Genomic DNA, 20,411 nt, shown 5'->3' on the forward strand with positions numbered 1-20,411 from the left:
GACAGCGGCGCCAGCGCCGAAGGCGGACCCCAGGCCGAGGAGGAGGGACGCGCGCGGACGAGGAGGACGCGCACCGGCGGGCGGGGCCAGGGAGCGGGCGCGAGAGCGACACCGAGAGAGGCGGAGACAGAGACACAGCCAGAGAGAGAGAGAGACACGCAGACAGAGAGAGAGAGAGAGAGAGACAGAGACAGAAAGAGACACAGACAGACACACAGACACAGAGACAGAGACACAGAGAGAGAGAGAGAGAGAGAGAGAGAGAGAGAGAGAGAGAGAGAGAGAGAGAGAGAGAGAGAGAGAGAGAGAGAGAGAGAGAGAGAGAGAGAGAGAGACCTGGCCGAGGAAGAAGACGGAGGCGGTGCCCACCCTGTGCAGGACACTGACGATGACACTCAACAATGATGATGAGAGTACCAGTAGCAGCAGTAGTGGCAGCGATAAGGATAACGTGCGGGCCTGTAGCCTGGCATCGACAGCGCGAACTGGTACTCGTGGAAGCCGGCCGACGCACCTGTCCACAGCAGCAGGCAGGTGTGAAGAGACGCGCTGTGCGGGGCAGTCGACGGGTCGGAGGAGGGGGGGCGTGGGGTGGTCGCGCCGAAGGTTGCGAGGGTGGCGAGGGGGGCCGCCAGCCCCGCGCCGGCGAGAGGCTTGTAGCAGCTGCGCTTGAGCATCGCGTTCACCTGCGGCGCGGGAAGAGGCGGGGCTATGCGAACGCGTCTTGACGCGGCGGCGGCGGCGGCGGCGTCGATGTCTGTCGATGCCGCCGCCCCGTCGCCGAGATCTCGCCGAGATCTCGCCGAGATCCCGCCAAGATCCCGCCGAGATCTCGGCCAGATACTTGTCCAGATCTGGCCGTGACCCAGCCGAGATTCGCAGCTGCTGCACTTGCCTGCAGGCTCCGGGCGACCATACCCTACCCCCACGTCACCCGAACCCACTTGGCTGCGAGATTCCAGCGAATGCCCAAGATATGGGGAGATATGGGGAGATTTGCCTGCAAGTTCCAGCGGCGGCCCCAGAACTCGCGCGGGCTGCAGGATTTGAAGACAGGGTTGTCGAAGCCTGCAGGCAAGTGGGTTTGGGTACCGTGGGGGTAAGGTATGGGTTCGGTACCGTGGGGGTGGGGGACGGGGTGACGCCGCCGTCGATCGGGTCGTGGCCCTGCGCGAGGACGAGGATCGAGCCCAGCGTGAGGAGGAGGGAGAGGAAGAGGTAGATGAGGACGGTGCCTGCGGAGAGAAGGTTCGGCGAAGGTTCGGCGAAGGCTCCGAGCTGGCTCGCGAGGAGCAGGGGAGCGGAGGCGGCAGAGGAGCGGAAGGCGGCACCGCTCAAGTTGTCGCCAACGCGCACCAGAGCAGCGGCGAGCGGCCCGCTCACGCCGCACGCCTCGCAGACCGCCGCGGTAGGCCGAAACCCAAACGGCTCAATCGCGCTGACAAAGGCCGCAGTGGCCGCGTAAGTCGCGCAGAGCTTGGCGAGCTGAGACTGCAGCTTGCCGGGCGGCGGCCGCAGCGGCCGACCGTCCCTGTAGCGCGGGTCGACGTCGGCCGACATGTAGAAGATCCACTCGGCGAGGCTGGCGGCGGCGCCGACCGGCGTGGTGCCCACGCTCCGCTCGATGGCGCGGAAGAAGCACCAAGCGAAGGCGGTCGCTGCGAGGAAGGAGCCGAGCTGCGCGTCGGCGTACGTGCCTCCCCACCACGCGAGGAGCGGATCGCGGAGCACAAAGGGTAGAGCGGCCATCGCACCGGCTGCCGGCCAGAGCAGCAACTTGGAGGTGCCGAGGAGCCGAGTCACGACGGCAAAGCCAAAGCGGCAAGTGGCGGTGAGGGCGAGGATGGCGAGAGCGGTGAGCACCGGCTGAGCGTTGGGCAGGAGGAGCGAGGGCATGCTCGTGCGTGCGACGTGACGGTCGGGAGCTCGCGCGAGGGCAGCTCGTCGTGTGCGAGCGCGGGATTGCAGTCAAGCCAGAAAAAGAATTTTCTCTAGAAGAATTTTCGTGGCGGCGTGCCGTCCTCCCATCCCTCCCTTGGGTTGTCTGTTTTCTTTCTTTCTTTTCTTTACTGGCGCGCACTGGCACTAGCACAGGTACCCCGCGGGAGCCGCCTAAGAATTTAAGGACAATTCTCTCTCACACAGCAGACTGGCTCGACACAGGCGCTGACGGCAAAGCGCACCCTAAGTCCACAGCCGAACACAGACCGCGAGACCGCTGACACCGCAATACGTGAATTATTATAGCTAGACGGATTGCTGCCCCACCGATGTCTCGTGGCCGACGTCGCCACCGTCGTCGCCGCCGCCGCCGCGGACCGTCCGTTCGAAGAGGCCGCCAACGGCGCGGCAGACGAGCCTCTTCCAACGGCGGAGGTCCACCCTTGCCCGGGCCGGAGTCGCGCCGAGGCCCTTAGCCACGAGCACCAGCGACACCTACGGAGGGGCTCGCGCGGGCGTCACGCGGGGGAAACCGGCGCGGAGAACGCCCACCGCCGCCGCGCGCCTCGTGGTGGCGCCCAGGGTAGCACGATTTCGCCAGGTCCTTGTAGAGGCCTCCGGCGATGAGCTCCTGCGGTGCATTGGAAGGAGAGGTGGAGGGCATGGGACACGGCGGGATGGCCGCGCCACTGAGAGAATCGCTCTCCTGCGGCGTGGTCTCAAAGAAGCGCGAGAAGGGCACGCCGCCCTTGTCGGGGTCGTTCTCGTGCGCCATCACGATCGGCAGCCTGTCCTCGCGCGCCTGCCTGACCTGCTCGGCCAGCCTCTCGTCCGACCAGGTGTCCTCGTTGAGGTAGAGCAGCATGTGCGTCGCGTCGCCGGCGCGGCGCGGCGCCGAGCGGCGCATGATACTGGAGCGGCGGTGAGAAGCTGTAGCAGAGCCGCGGTCCTCGGCCGTGGAGACGGCGAGGCTGGCAAAGGCGTCGGCGAGCTCGTTGGCCAGCTCCAGTGCGCCCGCGTTGGCCGGCGAGGCCCAGAGCGTCACGGGCTTCGCAAGGGCGAACGAGTGGGTGCGCGGCTCACCCGGCACGTAGAGGCCGAGGGCGTCTTGCCTCACGTAGTCGGGCGAGCAGAGGAGCACCGCCTACGGGTGCAAAGCGGGAACGTCCAGACACTAGAGAGAGAGGCGCGGTGTATAGACTAACGGCGCCTCGACGATGATCTTCAGCGAGACGCGCTGGAACTCCTCGATGCGATACCACGTCGTCTGCGTGCGGCCCTGGTCAAAGATGTCCGACTGCAGTTCGTCGGGGCACTCGTCGCGCAGCGCCTGCAGCGTCCCGCCGCCCTTGGCCGGGTCCGCTTCTTGCACGAGGACGAGCGGCTTGCTCTGCTCGAGCGACGCGCGGATCTCTCGGAGGCAGTTCTGGTGGCGCGCACGGACAAGCGAAGGGTGAGCCGCGGGGAGTGTCGAGGGGGGGCTCGGCGGCTCGCGCTGCTTTGGGGAGGCGTGGCCGGGCGGCGTGCGAGCGCCGGTGAGCGGAAGTAGCCCTGCGAGAGGAAGAAGAGGATCATTTGCGTGCGTCGGATGTACTCCTCGAGCGCCCCGATGTCTTTGAGATCATCGACCTATGAGAGTACAGGACGCGCAGTCAGAGGCGCTGTCTCCCTGTACGCGGCGCGATGATATGCGTGCGCGCGTCGAGAAAGACTTTGATGCCTGGCAGCAGCAGCTGCAGCTCGCTCTTGATGACTCCGACGGTGTCCTGACCAGTCGACCTATTCGGGGTCGGGGGTGCCTCATGCGCGGTTCGGACCCTCTTCTTCCCTCCGCAGCTGTGATTCACCAGATGTGCGAGAGGAAGAGGTGCCACGCGAGGCCCCGCGCGAGGGTGAGTTCGGGCGGCTGCTTGGTGGAGACCAGGCGGATCGTTGGGACCTTGGCGGTGCGGCGGGCGGCGACGACGGCGCCGGCGAGGGAGATCAAGAGCGCGACTCCGGCGAGGCCGATCATCGTGCTGACGATCGGGTTAAGCTTGCTGAAACCGAATACGGCGGCCGCGTCATCGGTTCCGGAGCGCTCCACGATGCGGAGGAAAATGGTGGTCCAATTGGCGCCGAGGAAGAAAAGGAGGAGGATGAGGCTCATCGCGACGGCGAGGACAGAATCCTCGACACGCTTGTACGGCTTGGTGGCGGCGACGAGCGCGACATAGAAGGAGCAGATGAGCGTTGCCACCACGAGCCGAAGCAAGGCGTTCTCCTCCGGGATCAGCAGCACGAAGCCCGTCAGCACGAGCTTGCGGGCCAGCTCCAACGCCTCCCACCAGTAAAAGGTCAATTTGTACTCCCGATGAAGGAAGGCGGTCGCTCGCGTCAGCGCCGTCGGCGTCTTGGCCTGCAGCGGCTTGTAGCAAGCGAAGAGGAGCGCCGTGAAGAGGACCAACGAACCGACGGGCCAGAGGACGATGAAGCCGATGGCGAGGGCGGTGATAGACTTGTGATCCTCGGTGCTGCACTCGACGCTCGCGTCCAGCCGCATGTAGGAGACGTGCCGCAGCGACTCGCCGGGCGGAGAGATGGTGTAGGCCTATCAGCAGCAGACCGCGAGGACTGAGGGTGGTGTGTGTGCGACGGCAGTCATCAGCTGGAGGCGCCTGACAACTCCACGCGCGGAAGATGGAGGCGCTGATGGAGGGCACAAAGCAGAAGACGAGCACGAGGCCGGCCGGCGTGAGGTCGAGGAGGCCGAGGGCCGCCAGTGCGTACCACGGCCTCGCGTGCGGCGCCGGGGCGGCGCGACAGCCGTGGAGCCGCAGGCTTACTCCAGCGATCATTAGCAGCGCTATGAGGGCGATGGGCGAGAGGGCGATGCCGAGCAGCCGCAAACCGTAGCCGAGGCACTGCTGTGGCAAGAAAAGGCCCGACCAGTCGATGGAGACGGCGTTGGCTACTGCGTCGGTCCAGCCCGTGTACTCTGGAGGCAGACGCGTGGAGTAGGTGGTGGACAAGACGGTGACAATCTGGTAGAAGCCAAACAGTATCTTGGTCTTGGCCGTGAGGCCGATCGCGACGCACCAATAGACGGCACGGTCTGCAAGGCGGAGCAGAAGGCCGATGTAGGGCTTCTCCCGCCACTCTGTCATGCTGTAGCAATACGCCGCGAGGCCGCATGCGGCGCAGAGGCCGAGCACGAGGCCGACGATGCGGCCAGCCGCCGCGCCGCGCGGAGCGCACTCCTTGCACTTTTCGCCGTCGTCGAGGTAGTGATTATCCGCGACGCAGAGCTGGCACTCGGGGCCTTTGAAGTCCAAAGCGCAGTACGCGTCCGAGCCCGCCTCCTCCGTCCTCCGGCGGCGAGAGGCGCCTATCGACTCGCCGCCGGCGCATCGCGCCTCGCCTGCCCTGTCGCCCCCGAAGTCGCGGCACTCCGTCAGCACGGCGGAGGAGGGGCTGGCGCGCCAGAAGCCGCGCGGGAGGACGAGGGAAGAGAGGGTGGTATTGTCTGAGCAGACAGCGTTCGTCGGGCAGGACTTGCAGTACTCGGTCGGGGATCTAAAGATGTCGTTCGGGTCGGCAGTCGAGGTCAACAGGTAGAAGCCTTTCTTGCAAAACGAGCAGGTGGTGCTGCCGTTGGCCGAGCTGAGGGGGTGAGGGCACGGGACGCAAAGGCCCTGGCCGGCGTTGGCGGCGTATTTACCAGCCTCGCACTCGTCGCACGCGAAGCTGCCTGCCTTCGACGAGGTGCCGGGAGGGCAAGGCTCGCACTTGGCCTGCCCCTTGTTTTCGGCAAAAGTGCCAGGCGAGCACGGCGTCGGATCGATGCTGCCCGTGGAGCACGCGCTGCCGACGGGGCAGGCCTTGCACTCGCCCGCGTCGGCGAGGTCGGTCGCGTTCGCGTAAGTGCCGGAAACGCAAGGAAGCGCCGCCGCCGCGCCAACAGCGCAGTAGTGACCCGGCAAACACGCCTTGCACTCCGTCTTGCTGGTCTCATTCTGGTACGTGCCGCCGGCGCAGGGCGTGCACTCGCCCTGCCCGTACGCGTCCGTGTACGACCCCTTGGCGCACACCGACTGCTCGGTGGAGCCGGCGGCGGCGAAGTGGCCCGGAGCGGCGTCGGTGCACTCGCTCCCGGCGGTGAGGTTTGTGGCGTTCGAGTACGACCCGGCGGAGCAAGCAAGGGGGACGTCCGCGGTCCCTCTCGGGCAATAGCGGCCAGCAACGCAGGGCAGCGGCTCATAGGTCGCCTCTGTGGGGCACTGGGAGCCAGCGGGGCAGGGGCCGGCGCAGCTGCTGCTCGACTGGTACTCGGGGTCGGCCGAGCCGAGGAGGCCGGCGGCGCAGGCGAAGGGGAAGTCCTGCTCGACGGGCAGCAACGGCAGCTGGTAGAGGCTCTTGCCGAGGAGGGAGGGATCGCCGCCGGTCTCGTTGTTCCAGTTGCATGGCTGCACGAAGGTCGTGTCCTGGCAGTGCCACTCGCTTTTGACGTCGAGGTTGAGCGCGCAATGTTCGCGGTGATCAGGGCAGACATTGATCGGGTTGCCTCGCGAGTCCGTCGGGCACGCCTTCCGGTACACCTCGCAGCGCGCGTTTGGCAGCCAGCGGCCGGCCGGGGCGGGGAGGGTGTAGGAGACCTCGCCAGCGAGCAGGAAGACGGAATTCCCCTGACCCTCAGCAGAGCAGCCGCTGATGAGGGTGCCGTCGCTAAGGGAGGTGCGCCCACCCGCCGAGTAGAGGCCGCCGCCAGACTCTGTGGCGATGCAATTGGAGATGGTTGAGCGGGCCAGGCTGGCTGAGCCCGACGCAACGTACACTGCTCCGCCTCGCCTGGCATTGCAGCCGGAGATGGTGGAGTCGGTCACGTTGAGGTCGGAGTCCCACGTATATGTCGCTCCGCCGTCCTGCCAGGGGGAGGCGCGGCGAGGCGGCGGTGACTCTCCTTGCCTTGTCTTGAGCCTACTCATCTCACGCCCCGCTGCCGTATGGCGCTACTGGAGGTGGCTAGCTCTACGCGGCGCACCCGAGCAGAGCGGCCAGTCACGTTCGATCTGATTATCGAGACCGCACCGCTGTTAAGCGCGTAGACGACGCCGGCGTACTGCGGTTGCGAGGAGAGAATGGGATGAGGCCAGCCGTGTCCCTCTCTATCTCTCGCCCCGCTGCCGTGGGGCGTTGCTGGAGGCGGCTAGCTCTGCGAGGCACACCTCGCCAGCTGAGCAGCCAGTCACGGTCGTGTCGATGAGCGAGACCGCACCGCTGTTCCTCGCGTAGACGACGCCGCCGGACTGCGGTTTCGAGGAGAGAGCGGGGTGAGGTAGGCGAGGCCCTCATTATCTCTCGCTGCCGAGAAGCGCTGCAGGGCGGCCGCTGGCTCTACGCGGCGCACCCACTGAGCCGAACAGCCCGTCACGTCTGAGTCGGTTATCGAGACGACCGCACCGCTGTCCTTCGCGTAGACGACGCCCCCGTCCTGCGGTTGCGAGGAGAGAGCGGGGTGAGGCAGACGGGCCCTCTATTTCTCGCCCCGATGCCGTGCGGCGCTGCAGGGCGGGCTGCTAGCTCTACGCGGCGCACAGAGACAGCCGAACAGCCCATCACGGTGGAGCCGATTATCGAGACCACACTGCGATCCGCGTAGACGACGCCCCCGTGCTGCGGTTGCGAGGAGGGAGAGCGGGATATGAGGTAGGCGTGCCCTCTCCATCTCTCGCCCTGCTGCTGTCCGGCACTGCAGGGCAGCTAGCTCTAGCGCACATAGTCGGCAGAGCAGTCTCTGACCGTCGAGTCGATGATCTCGACGTCGCCTGCGCCTTTCGCGTACACAGCGCCGCCGAACTGCGGTTGCAGAAGAAAGCGGGGTGAGACACACTGCCGTTGTCCATCTCACGCCCCGCTGCCGTATGGCGCTACTGGAGGTGGCTAGCTCTACGCGGCGCACCCGAGCAGAGCAGCCAGTCACGTTCGACCTGGTTATCGAGACCGCACCGCTGTTCCACGCCCTGACGACGCCGCCGAACTGCGGTTGCGAGGAGAGAGCGGGGTGAGGCAGCCGTGTCCCCCTCTATCTCTGAGGCGGCTAGCTCTACGCGGCGCACAGAAGCAGAGCAGCCAGTCACGGCCGAGCCGATTATCGAGACCGCACCGCTGTTACTCGCGTAGATGACGCCGCCGTCCTGCGGTTGCGAGGAGAGAGCGGGGTGAGACTGCCGTGGCCCTCTCCATCTCACGCCCCGCTGCCGTGGCTGCAGCGCTGCAGGGATGCGGCTAGCTCTACGCGGCGCACAAAGACAGCCGAGCAATCCGTCACCTTCGGATTAGGATATGAGGTAGACGTGCCCTCTCCATCTCTCGCCCGCTGCCGTGCTGTGCCGCAGGGCGGGCTGTCAGCTCTACGCGGCGCACATCAGCAGAGCAGCCCGTCATGGACGTATTCATTAGCGAGACCGCGCCGCTGTTCCGCGCGTAGATGACGCCGCCGTCCTGCGGTTGCGAGGAGAGAGCGGGGTGAGGCAGACGGGCCCTCTATTTCTCGCCCCGATGCCGTGCGGCGCTGCAGGGCGGGCTGCTAGCTCTACGCGGCGCACAGAGACAGCCGAGCAGCCCGTCACGGTGGAGCCGATTATCGAGACCACACTGCGATCCGCGTAGACGACGCCCCCGTGCTGCGGTTGCGAGGAGAAAGCGGGGTGAGGCTGCCGTGGCCCTCTCCATATCTCACGCCCGCTGCAGGATGCGGCTAGCTCTACGCGGCGCACAAAGACAGCCGAGCAATCCGTCACCTTCGGATTAGGATATGAGGTAGACGTGCCCTCTCCATCTCTCGCCCGCTGCTGTGCTGTGCCGCAGGGCGGGCTGTCAGCTCTACGCGGCGCACATCAGCAGAGCAGCCCGTCACGGACGTATTCATTAGCGAGACCGCGCCGCTGTTCCGCGCGTAGATGACGCCGCCGGACTGCGGTTGCGAGGAGAGAGCGGGGTGAGGCAGCCAGACCTCTTCATCTCTGCCCTGCTGTATGCGGCTAGCTCTACGCGGCGCACAGAAGCAGAACAATTCCTCACGGTGGAGTCGGTCAGTGAGACTTCACCGCTGTCATACGCGGAGACGACGCCGCCGTACTCCTGCGCTCTCTCGTTGTCGGCGTTGACGAGGGTCAAGCCCAGCAGGGTGAGGCTGCAGTTCTTCTCGAGTTTAAAGAGCCCGGTCAATCCCTGACCGTCGAGCGTCGCGCCCTCGCCGCTGCTGGCGATGGTCACCTTGATGCTGGAGGCGCACTCGATCGGGTATTTCAGTTTGAAGTCCACACTGGGCGGCAGGTAGATTGAGACGTCGGCAGCAGCCCCAACAATCAGGGAGCGGAGATCGTCCTCGCTCGCCGCGGCGAAATCAAAGCCGGGGACGGCCGGCGGTCGTGGGGGAGCAGACGGGGGGGGCGGTCGCGATGGCGGTGGCGGCGGTGATGGGATCTGATATTCAGCCGCAAGCTGAACTGCGCCCCAGCCCCCGTCCCCAACTACCACCCAATACTGCTCGCCTTCGGTGAGCTGCAGTCCTGTGATGCGAGAGTAGTCTACGTAGCATCGACTCAGTCCCTCCCCGTTGCCGTTGCATGCCACCTGCGTGAGCGTGTCGCAGCTTCCCGTGAAGATGGACAGGTCGGTGTGCCAGAATGTGTCGGCCGCGCAGGTATGCAGCTCGAGGGGAAACTTGCGCACGTCGGTGAGGCGCAGCCAGAAGACGCTGCCGTACTCGTCTGGGTTGAAATTTGTGCCTTGGCACTGCGTTGAGTTGTATGCGCCGGGACCCGGGCCAGCGTCGGTTGAGGCAATGGAGACGTTGAAGGAGGCTTCACCCGCCCCATCGAAGGGCATGGCGTTCTCGCAGCTACTGCCGGGCGGTGGCGGCGATGGCGGCGACGGCGACAGCGCACATGCGAGCGGGAGCAGCGCGACGAGAAGCCATGCGCCGCGGCACAACCCCGTCCGGCACCGCACGAGGCGCCCTTTGCTCCTCTGCCCAGAGGCCGCACCGAAGCGCGGCGGCCACCACTCGCACAGCCGCACGCCGCACGCTCCGAGCAGCAGGAGGACGGCCCACAACAGCTGCTGGGCGCGGTCAGGCGCGGACGAGGGCTCGCGCATAAAGGGACAAAAGGGGGAGGGCAGGTCGTTGGAGAGCTCCGCGGCCGGCGGGTCCGCAGACGGCTTGTCGGTCTTGTTGGGTTTGCGCGAGGCGGGCGTCGTGAGGGCGAGCGTCGGGTGTTCGGCCTGGAGTGGCTCGATGACGACATCGGTGCGGTTGCGCGTGTTGATGAATGGGTCCCCGCGGCCAGCAGGCGGGCGAGCGGCGGCGTTCGAGGGCGCCGCGACGAGCATGTCGGCGCAAAATGCAAAAAGCAGGCGGAAATATCTTATGGCTTTCAAACAAATTTTACGAAATTTTTTCCCAGTCCATGATCTAAATCACAGAGAGAGAGAGAGTGTGTGTGTGTGTGTGTGACCAAGAGTGAGGGCGGAGGCCTGCGACTGGCACGCGCTCGGCCACTGCCGCACTAGCGCCGACGGCACTGGCCAGGGGCCGAGGGCTGCGCGCCGCGGACCCCGGCGACACATCACTCGCCCGACGCCAGCCCGCAGGTGGCGGGATCGAAGGCGTGGGTCGAGCTGCCCCCGTAGGCCGTCGGGACGTACCTGCGGCGTCAGCAGTGTGGGGGGGGGAGGGCACTGTTGATGAGTGCGAGCTGGCTGCGCGTCTCTAGGCGGTCGGGGCGTACTCGGCGGGCAGGCTCTTGAGGAGCTCCTCCTGCGTATTGATGAACTTGACCTATAGTGGGATCGGGGGCCGGGGTGAGGAACACATCTCGCCACACGCACAGCGGTAGGGGGAAGGGCCAGGCGGAGAATCTCTCGCGATCTCCACAGGCGCCCAGACCCACAAGCATGCCCCCCCCCCCCCCCCTCTCCCGCGGCATGAGTAGAGTGCAAGGCGCCGCGCGGCTGCGGCTCGTGCACCTTTGAACGTGTGCGCGCGTCGAGGAAGTGCTTGACCAGGCCCCACAGCATCGGGAGGAGCTTGCCGGACGGGTAGACGTACCTTATGCATCCAATCGGCAATACCGTCGCAGTGTACGAATGGGTTAGGGCACGGGAGTGCGGACTCGGTCGTGCAGCGCACTCGGAGCACCGCCATGAACAAAACGAGTTGTGCGGCCGAATACAGCCTCGAATACACAGCTGACAAGGCGCGTGTCGTCTCGGTTGCGAATGAAGACATGTGCGCATTGAGTTCCACATCTGCATGGGCGGTGCCCGGCGCCGAGCCGCTCCGGGTAGTTGTTGCTCAGCTGGGTGAAGACCGCCTAGAAAGAAAGCTCAGCAGGAGCCTGGCGTGCTGTGGGTGTGTCTTCTTCGTGAAGAGTCGCTTACTACACTATACCGCCTGAGAGAGGTGAGGTGTGCAGAGGGTGGGTGGTAAAGCCTCAGGGCTGTGAGTCTGAGGCGTGGACGGGGCGTCGACCCGCCTTGAGCAGCGTGTAGTCCCAGTTCTTCTTGATGGAGAAGCCGGTACGGTCGTAAAAGACGGCGAACTGGGCCTGGCCGGGCGGCAGCTGCGCGATCACCCTCTCGATCTCGTAAAAGACGGAGCGCACGCTCGCCTCGAGGTCTCGCGTCGCCGGGTCGAACTTGCCGCTGTGTATGAGGACGAGAGGCCGCCCGGCGGCGTCGGTGCCATACGAATAGAACTTGCCCTTCTGGAGCTCAGCGAGGACGGCGCCCTCAGGCTTGATCGGCAAGTTCTCGGCCCGCCACTTGACGTGCGCTGATATCATCTCGACCGTCGCGGGCACTTTGAACTTTCTCGCGACCAAGAAGCGGCGCAATTGTAGCGAGTCGCCGGCCAGCGGGTGGTCGGTCCCAAGCGCTGCGAGCAGATCGGGTTCGACAGCCGCGAGGAAGGGCTCGAGGGAGGCGTCGGTCGCCAGCGTGCCCTTTAAAAGCAGCGGCTTCAGCGCCTTCTCTTGCTCGGCAGTGAGAGGCATGTGAACTCCGGCACCTCCGTCTTGACCGCGAGGGAGGAGCGCTGGTGTCGATGAGGTTCCTAGCACCCTGCTTGCCACAGCCGCCCACTTTGGGATCGCCGCCTGCATCCAAAAATTCTTTTCAGCCGTTACGTAAAGGGGCGGCAGAGCGTCCATAGACACCTCACTAGACCCCACATACGGTCTCGTCCGTGCCTCGCAGGCCGGTGAGATTGCTAGAGGTGGAGCAAGCTGCTCTAGCCTCACATGTCAATTCCTGTCGTCTGTTGTTTGTTGTGCCCTTGTTTGTGCCCTTGGCACCGTGGAGTGCTGGGCCCCTCCATCAGCGGCGGCGCGACGGCGGTCGTCGGGGCGCCGGCAGCCGTGCGCAGACGGTGCCACCGGACCGGCCGACGCGCGCCCGGCGGAGCCTTCGTCGTGCATTGCGGGCCGAGCACCCCCGCGTCGCTTCTCGGCACGTTGGAGAGCAGAGGAAGCTGCTGGCGTCGCCGCTGGGATCGGCGCCGGCGCCAGCAGCGTTCTCGGATCTGAAGCCGACTTTGAGCGCTGATCGATCGATCTGAGGGCTGGCCGATGGGTGGCGCTGCGACATCGCCGCCACCGCGGAGGCCGGCGGCCGGACCAGAGGAGCGGTCCGGGCGTGTGGCGCATATGCTACCGGCCATGTGAGCATTCATGTGTGAATAATTTAGGGACATGTGTGCACGAGATTTTGAGAAAGAGCTCCTTGCAAAAGTTGGGTTTGACGCCGCAAATACGGCCACCCGGCAAATACGCTAGCAAAACACTCGATTTCACGTGCCTTATTTGTTCGCCTGTATTTGCAAATACGGAGGCGCAAATACGCTTAGCAAAACGTGCCCGGTGCTGCATCTAGATACGGGTGTCCGCGCCGCGTCCAGGACCTGACGTTTTGGTATACTAGTGTGGGACCTGCAGCGGGTCCCCACCTTTTCTCCTGACACACAGGTACTCACTTATCCCTTATCCCCTCCACCGACGTTCGAGAGTGCTGCAAACGGCATCGGATTTACCTCGCTCGTAACATTTTCGCAATTAATAATTCGTAATGGCTAATGCAAAGCTCTTCCGATGTTCCATTCCAACCAGACTCGAGTCCCAGGCATCATCCACAGTCTCAAAGGGGGTCGGTGCTTGATCCGGCGCCCGACGCCCGGCGTTGCGAGGCACGCGGTGTGCCCGACGGGTTCGCGCGGTCGCGGCGAAGGCTAAAGAGGCGGTCCTTCAAGCGCTGGAATGCCTCGTTCTGCTTTCGTGTCGAGCCCTCCAGCTCGCCGCCACCGCCGTGGTCGCGGAACCACCGCGCACGCTCTTGCAGAAACTTGTCCTCAATGTCAAAGTCCGTGGCTACCGGTGCGGGCGAGAGCGGGCGTTGCATTTGCTGCTGTCGGCTGAATGATGCGATGGTCCACTCGCAAGTCACTGGCACCGTCGCGCCTCTCGGCACCTCGTCCCAAGGCCGGCCGTAAAATAAGGAGATGCGCCCCTGCAACTCCAGCGCGCGTTCCTGGTCGAGTTCATATGCGTCGCTGTCGTCAGGCGCCTCCTCGCGTGGCCGCCTCACTGGCGAGTCCGGGTGGGAGAAGTAACAGTCATCCCCGTAGGCGGGCGAGCCAGGCGGTGTCGGACCTCCACCGCCTGGAGCAAGCTGCGCCTCGAGCCATGCCTGTGACGCCTCTGAACCCGGGTCGCGCAGGTATGCATCGGCCTCAGCAGCATCGCCCGTGTAAGCTTGTACACGGCGGTTGCGAAAGTTGGCAATGCTGCCACGGGTGGAGAGGCGCCAATCACCAGTCTCAGAATCTTGCACCCAAGTTTTCTCTGAAGCGTGTGCGAGGTCGTCTTGCTTCTCTCGCTCAATCCGCTTGGCACGCTCGAGTTTAGCCCGCTCCTCATGCCGATCGGCCTCGACGCCATCCCAGCCCTCCGGCACCCAATCCCCGCCTGATGGCTGCCCGTCGTTGTCGCGCGGCTCCAAAAGCGCCTCGTCGAAGTAGTCGCAGGTGACTCCGGGCACGTCTGGGGCGATGCCTACGCCATCGTAGGTGCACGTGCACGCACCCTCGCACATGCAACCGTCCATGTACTCGAGCCGGGCGCGCTCGTACTCTTCGGATGCGCGCCACTCGGTGATGCGTTCACCATCCATCGGCTGTCCAGCTTGCTGTGGGTCGAGCAGCCAGTCGCGGAAATCCTCAACCTCAACCACGCCGAGAGCTGCCTCCGACGCGACCTTTGCCACCGCAGCGTCAAAGGTGATCGGTGCTGGCTGTGATTTCCCACGCTGCTCATGGCGGCGTCGCCGCTGATCGGTCATTCGTTTCGCCGCCCGCTCCCCTTGCGACATGGCGGCGGCCCTTCGCTTTGCACCGCTTGCAAGCCCAGCGGTGATCTGGTGATGCTGCGCTGTCGGCTGCGCTTGCCGGATGACTCCCGCACGACGCCTTCCTGCGTGGTCGCCTTCCTGCGTGGTCGCCTGCGTCGCATCCTCGTCGTCGGTGGCCGGTGGCGGTTCGCGCTCTCGCTCCTTGCCCCCCATGCGCGCCGTGGCTCCCGAGCTGAGGCCGACGATTTGCGGCGGGACGGCCGAGTTTGAATGAGCTGGTTCGCGGCTTCAAGAGCGGTCGGCGCTCCGGCACAAGAGACTTATAAGGGTAGAAAGTAGGGACACACGGCGTGAATCCCAAGGGGAAAGCCACGCGAGTATGGTCAGCTTCTGCCTAGCGTACGTGCGACGGAGCAGATTGTTCTTCACCAGCATATCGCTAGTTCATCGCACCATAGTTCTCGCCGCGAATTTTCTTCCCGTGCGATGTCAGCAACCCGTGCCGTGTAGCTCCCAGTGTGGACGCACGAGACGCCGACGGACCCTTCCATAGCGCGCCAATGTATCCTTACTTGCGGCTTGAAATTGTTTTTGGGTGATGAAGATAAACAGTGCGTGAATCCGTTAGGATTCTCGCCCGCTCTGCTGAGGGGAGGGGACGGTCCTTACTCGCGGCTTCTCCCGCCTTTCGGCGCAACTCACAAAAAGTATTGCTAAAAATCTCTCTCGCAACTCTGCCCTCCTCGCGGCATATTTTGGCCCCTCGAGTTTATCGAGCTCTCCTCGCGCAAGGACGACTCTTCTGACGCCCACTGCGATCATTTGCCGCCAAGTCATATCGTTGCTCAGGTCCACTCTCTCTTCGAACACTTGTACCTCCACGGATGATGTTGCCTGAATTTTCTTCCCGGGCGTGAGTGAATTGCGGCGGCGTCGGGAGCCGGTGTTCGGCCACTCCGACCTACAGCCAGCCCGAATGGTGGCCACCCTGCCATCTGGCCCGCTCGAGGTGAAGACGGGCCGCCTCACGTCCTCGTACCAGGCAAGGTGGTGCGCAATCGAGACAATCAAGGGCGGGCCTTGCTTCACTGTGCGGAAGATCGGACCCCGACTCGACGGAAAGCCCGACCGGATCCTGCCGCTCGACTCCATGTCCATCCGTGGCGACGATGACGGGCTTGGTATCAAAATTCTAGGAGCAGACGGAAGCGTCCGCCTCACTCTACGCGCTGCCAACGCTGACGTCAAGCGTGAGTGGTGCGGTGGCCTTACCACCGCTCCTCCCGCTGCCACGCACTTTGAGAGCACGGGCTCCCTTTTGACCGCCGAGCTCGGCGAGGGCGACGAGGACGACAACGAGGTGACGGCGTCTGCCGAGCCTGTCGTGAAGAGCGGCTCCGAGCCTGCCGGCCCAGTGAAAAGCGGCTCCGGGGAGGATCTCGCCGCGTCTCTGGCGTCAACCATGTCGGAGATGTCGCAGCAGATCGAGCGGCTTGCCAAGGGCGGCGTGCCCAGGGGCGGCTCGGGCGACACGGTCCTCTCCGAGTCGTCGCAGTCGGACGAGGCGGCCAGCCCGCGAAGCGTCTCCTCCCGAGACGTCCAGCTCGCCCTCGGCGCCGAGCTCAAGTCGGGCGGCATCTCTTTGCGCAGCACCACGCGCGACGCCGACGCCGCCAGCCGAGGAGCCCGCTTCTCGCGCGAGAGGGCGGACACGGCGGAGCGCCGCCACGTCCGCTTTGAGGCGGCGGCGGACGAGGACGACGACGAGGAGGTCGCGTCGGTGTCGGACGCAGTATCAGCGGCGGCATCGGACGCGGCGGCCGAGGAGGAGGGTCTGGAGGAGGACATCAAGGGCCACGAGGCGGACGCGCTCGCGACGGCGCTGCTGGCGCGGCCGCGAGGCCCAGCCTCCCGCCGCTCCCCGTCCTTCTCGCCGTCTCAGAGCCCGCGGCGCTCGGAGCTCGACGACGGGGTGAAGGGCGCGCCCCCGCCGATGTCGACGGCCACACCCTTCAACTCCTCAGAGGCGTTGGGCGCCGGCCCAGAGGAGGAGGAGGAAGAGAAGGAGGAGGAGGAGAAGGCCGCGGAGGAGGAAGAGAAGGAGGTGGTGAAGGCAGTGGAGGAGGCACAGGAGGAGCGGCAGCACTCCGCAGCGCTGCACGCCTGGGCCCTTGCGGCCATCGACGCGACCGAGACCGAGGCGGAGGCGGCAGAGGTGGAGCAGGAGGCAGAGGCGGCAGCGGCCGAGGCAGAGGAGTGGGAGTACGGCAGCGACACCGCGAGCGATGCCACGAGCGAGGCGTCCGAGGAGAGTGGGGACCCGCTCGTATCGAGCTGCCGGCCCCTGCACACGTGTGTTCTCGGCAAACGCCCCGCGCCCCGCTCCGAGGGCTTCGAAGACGAGGCGACCGCGATCGCAGCGGTGCTCTCCGGCGCACTCGCCGGGTACGGTGCCGTAGACGCTCGCCACAGGCTCTGGCTAGTCGAGCAAGCACGGCTCTTCCCGGAGAACACACGCATCCCCACTAGAATGCAGCGACGCTCCTGTCCTCGACGGCCCTGTCCTCACCCTCTGTGCACTCTGCCCCGCAGGCTCGAGGTCTCGTATAAGCCGCACGGCCCCGACGGCGACGTGGTAGAGGCCCGCCTCCTGCGGCTCGACCCCATCCTCGACTCCATCCAGGAGAGCGACCTCGAGAGCGCCGAGGAGGAGGAGGGGGGGGAGGTGGCGGCGCTGCCGGCTGAGCGGCAGCCGGACCAGGCAACCGGCTCGACGCGCCGCCGTGGCCTCTCCCTCACCCTCTCTGTGGCGGGGCGGACCGAGACGGCGACCTCGCAGGTCCAGCGACTCTCCTCTGGGAGGCTTCGTATGGACCGCCTCGGAGCCTTCCCCATAGGCGACCGCCGACATGCTCGTCAACGACTCGACCGCCGCCGAGCTCATCTTGCAGCAGGCGGACGCGCTGGCGGGCTCGGCAGCCGCCGGGGCAGAGCCGGCCGGCAGCCTGGCTTCGGAGGGGGAGGCTCGCGGCGCTCCAGCAGGGGAGGGCGGCACCGAGGCGGAGGGTGCCGCTGTGTGCGGCCCGATCAACGTGCTCCTCCCTCCATCGGCAGAGAAGGGCGAGCCGGAGGCGGAGGCGGAGGCGGGGGCGGAGGCGGAGGCGGAGGCGGAGGCGGAGGCGGAGGCGACGGCGACGCCGCTCCTGGCTGCCAAGACGGCACCGCCACCGCCGCGCAAGAAGTCCGGCCTCGCCCTCCTCCAGGGCTCAGCCGTCAAGCCGCCAGCCGGCGGAGCTGCTGCGCCCAAGGAGGCCAAGAAGGCAGCCTCGGCGCCGGCCAGCAAGGAGCAGCCGCATGCCAAGGTCTCAAGTTCCGCCTCCGGAGGCCAGCCACGCGGAGCCTTCTAGGAGCCTTTCAGGAAGCTCCCCTGCGCCTTTCTGTAGGTTGAGCTCTCCCTCCGCGAGGACGGCTCGGTGCGCGTACTCGTCGCCGCTGGTACGGAGGGCGCCGCCGCTGCGGGCGGCGGCGGCAGGCTCGGCGCACCGAAGCGGCACGCCAAGGCTGAGCCATCACTCGATGAGCTTCAAGCGTTCAAGGCGCGCCTCTCTCTCCCTCTCTCGCTCTCCTCGCTCGCCCCCCCCCCCCCTCATATCTCGCCCTCTCGCCCTCTCGCCCCTTGCATCCCAACTCCAGTCGAACGCCACCCCCGCACACCCCTCGCCCTCGTGCAGGCGCGCCTCGAGGCGGCGCTCCTCGGAGCAGCAGACGACGCGGCAAACGAGAAGGCGGCGGACGATGCGGCGAGCACCGCCGGCGCCGGCGCCATCGGCGCTACGCCGCCCGCGCCCGCATCGATCAGCCTCCGCAGCCAGCTAGAGGGCGCGGAGCCGGAAGGCGCGGAGCCGGAGGGCGCCGTCGACGGCGGCGGCTCCTGCGGGCAGGGCCCTCGGCTGAGGGGCTACTCCATCCCGCAGCCGCCCCTCGCGCCGGCGGGCCGCGACGAGGCGCTGACCGAGGAGGAGCACGCGCGGCTCCGCGTCAAGCTCGCCGCCGCCTCGCGGGTCGTGCAGGGAGACGCGATGGTCAAGTTCTGCGGGAGCCGCGGCCGGCGCAAGCGCCACGTCTCCGCGTGCTGGGCGAGATGGCCCGAGATCACCCGAGATACCCCGAGAGTAGGCGCAAGCGCCATGTCCGCGTGCTGGGCACGTGCGGCTGTCTAGATGCGGAAGAGAGAGGGAGTGCGGAAGAGTGCAGACCCCCTGCATTCGAGATGTCCACAGATGGCACTCGAGACCAGCCCCACCCTCCCTCTCTGGAAGACACGGGTCCGGCTTTGTCCCGCAGCTGCGGATTGCACTCCGGATTCGCGCGATGCGCCGACGACACCTTGACCATGCCGTGCTCTCACAAAGTTCAATTCGTGCCGGCCTTCAGTTACCTTCCCTTGCACCTTTAGGTGCGGCACCCTCGCGTGGGCTGCGGACGCCGCCTCGACCCGCCAGGCCTCGCGCCGGCGCGAGGGCCAGCTGGTGAGGGCGGACGAGTGCCGCCGCCACGTTGCGCACCTCGACGCGGCCGAGCGAGCGCGCTGCTTCGAGGCGTGACAACGCTTCCCCCCCCCCCCCTCCTGACTGACACGCACACACACCTCGTCACTCACGCGCACCGGGCCTTTTGCGCCTTCAATGCCTCTTGTATGCGGAGACAGCCCACCCCCGCCCCGCGCTGCAGCAGCGGTGAGAATTTTCCCTTCCCTTCCCTCACCTTTCCCTCAGGTGACGCTCGAGTCGCGCACGCTGACTCTGATGGCGCCGACGGCCGAGGCCAAGGAGATGTGGGTGGTCGGCATCAACGCGATCCTGTCCGGGCTCTACTTTTGAAGGGTGTCTTCGTCGAGCGTGCCGCTTAGTGAAGAGCGCAGCGCAAGAAGAGACCACGCCTGCGCGGGCGCGAGAGTGGTGAGCCCCTGCGCCACAGACGCGGAAGACGCTGGAGGATCCGGAGACGCGTTGTCGGTGTCGATAGATGGGTGGGCATATGTACCATGGTGTAATACCGCGCTATCTCTTTTGTGTGGACTGTGGTTCGCCTTCAAAGAAAAGAAAGAAACCACGCGTGGTTCGCTAGAGACAGCGCAAAAACATGCAGGGCTACTGAACCGTCCCTACAGGCTAGGAGCCTTGCCGAGAGAGTACCCTGCCAATAAAGATCCGAGATCCGACACTCGCGCGCGGGTGTCGTGCGTCCCTCCCAGCCCGCGGAAAGTAGCAGAGGCGCCAGCGTAACCGCAGCAACAACGCGCAGCCCGCGCATGGATTCACATCCGACCGGGGGCTCGCGCGTGCGGTGCTGCGGCGGAGTCATTGCGGCCATGACTGCCATCCTCTCCCGCGTCGATGCGGCTGCGCTAGCCCGCACCGCCAGCATCCAATCGCCAGTCGAACTGGTTCACTACCTGCGCGCCGGGGACGAGCGCCTGGTGCGCCCGTCACCAAGTGCTACAACGGCTGCACGCCAGCGAGAGAGCGCGGTGCAGGAGCTTCTGCCTGCAGTGCTGCAGGACATCGTCGACACAAACACAACCGCTGTGTGCGACTGCGACGACTTGGCCGAGCAGGCATCGCACGCCACCGCCGCAGAAGCTGTCCACTTGCTCACTACGGACAATCCCGAAAACCGCGCGCATATTGGCAGGGTGCCCGACGTGCTGGCCAGCCTCGTTTCGCTCGTGGGCGAGTCTGTGAGCTGCAACTCCACGGCGTCCTCGCCCTCGTGGCGGGCAGCGGAGGAGGCGGCAGAGGCGCTCTGGATCCTTGCATTCAATTCGCGCGCCAACCATGGGGCGCTACTCGAGGCCGGGGCACCAGAGGTGCTGGCCTTGCCGCTACTCGCCGCACATGCGCCTTCACGAGCAAAAATGTGGGCGGCCGCGGCGCTCCAAAATATGGCAGCCTCGTATTGCGCCACCAGAGACGGCCGCTGCTCGTGGCGCAGGGACGGCCGGCAGCTGACAGTGCAGGAGGCACTTGTCGTGGACGCTGAGGTGGCGCGGCAGCGCATTGGCGCGGTGCCAGGCTTGGTTCAGG

At 66.0% G+C, this 20,411-nt stretch overlaps 4 protein-coding genes across 4 annotated transcripts; 1 reads left to right on the forward strand and 3 right to left on the reverse strand.

Moving 5' to 3' along the window:
- Nucleotides 1-2,247: 2,247 nt before the first annotated feature.
- Nucleotides 2,248-10,314, reverse strand: EMIHUDRAFT_466036 (hypothetical protein; the record flags this gene model as incomplete). The annotated part of the gene is made up of 17 exons (XM_005757978.1): nucleotides 2,248-2,436; nucleotides 2,494-2,572; nucleotides 2,613-3,085; nucleotides 3,143-3,331; nucleotides 3,382-3,570; nucleotides 3,654-3,720; nucleotides 3,789-4,531; nucleotides 4,644-4,985; nucleotides 6,962-7,039; nucleotides 7,146-7,226; nucleotides 7,328-7,411; nucleotides 7,516-7,593; nucleotides 7,880-7,957; nucleotides 8,037-8,114; nucleotides 8,344-8,421; nucleotides 8,526-8,603; nucleotides 9,556-10,314. 17 exons carry the CDS (start codon nucleotides 10,312-10,314, stop codon nucleotides 2,248-2,250), a joined length of 3,663 nt encoding a protein of 1,220 aa, XP_005758035.1.
- A 45-nt stretch (nucleotides 10,315-10,359) lies between these two features.
- Nucleotides 10,360-12,033, reverse strand: EMIHUDRAFT_438954 (hypothetical protein). The gene is made up of 5 exons (XM_005757979.1): nucleotides 11,460-12,033; nucleotides 11,248-11,297; nucleotides 10,951-11,032; nucleotides 10,713-10,762; nucleotides 10,360-10,629 (listed from the first exon to the last, which is right to left on the reverse strand). Exons 1-5 carry the CDS (start codon nucleotides 11,976-11,978, stop codon nucleotides 10,551-10,553), a joined length of 780 nt encoding a protein of 259 aa, XP_005758036.1. The 5' UTR covers nucleotides 11,979-12,033; the 3' UTR covers nucleotides 10,360-10,550.
- Nucleotides 12,034-13,116: 1,083 nt separating this feature from the next.
- On the reverse strand, nucleotides 13,117-14,538 carry EMIHUDRAFT_220039 (hypothetical protein; the record flags this gene model as incomplete). The annotated part of the gene is made up of 1 exon (XM_005757980.1): nucleotides 13,117-14,538. One exon carries the CDS (start codon nucleotides 14,536-14,538, stop codon nucleotides 13,117-13,119), a length of 1,422 nt encoding a protein of 473 aa, XP_005758037.1.
- A 763-nt stretch (nucleotides 14,539-15,301) lies between these two features.
- Nucleotides 15,302-19,205, forward strand: EMIHUDRAFT_107263 (hypothetical protein; the record flags this gene model as incomplete). Its single annotated transcript, XM_005757981.1, has 8 exons — nucleotides 15,302-16,770; nucleotides 16,918-17,164; nucleotides 17,223-17,687; nucleotides 17,769-17,798; nucleotides 18,057-18,454; nucleotides 18,502-18,531; nucleotides 18,782-18,854; nucleotides 19,101-19,205. 8 exons carry the CDS (start codon nucleotides 15,302-15,304, stop codon nucleotides 19,203-19,205), a joined length of 2,817 nt encoding a protein of 938 aa, XP_005758038.1.
- Between the last annotated feature and the right edge of the window lie 1,206 nt (nucleotides 19,206-20,411).

This window comes from Emiliania huxleyi, assembly GCF_000372725.1.
Source record: "Emiliania huxleyi CCMP1516 unplaced genomic scaffold EMIHUscaffold_89, whole genome shotgun sequence".
NCBI lineage: Eukaryota > Haptophyta > Isochrysidales > Noelaerhabdaceae > Emiliania > Emiliania huxleyi.

What these genes read in the sequence shown, in the direction of transcription:
- EMIHUDRAFT_438954 (XM_005757979.1), bottom strand. Translation starts at nt 11,978, where the DNA reads ATGCCTCTCACTGCCGAGCAAGAGAAGGCGCTGAAGCCGCTGCTTTTA. An exon ending in ACGCGCGCACACGTTCAAAG is followed by an intron (nt 10,763 to 10,950) that starts GTGCACGAGCCG and finishes ATCCCACTATAG; the next exon opens with GTCAAGTTCATCAATACGCA. An exon ending in CTCAAGAGCCTGCCCGCCGA is followed by an intron (nt 10,630 to 10,712) that starts GTACGCCCCGAC and finishes CTGACGCCGCAG; the next exon opens with GTACGTCCCGACGGCCTACG.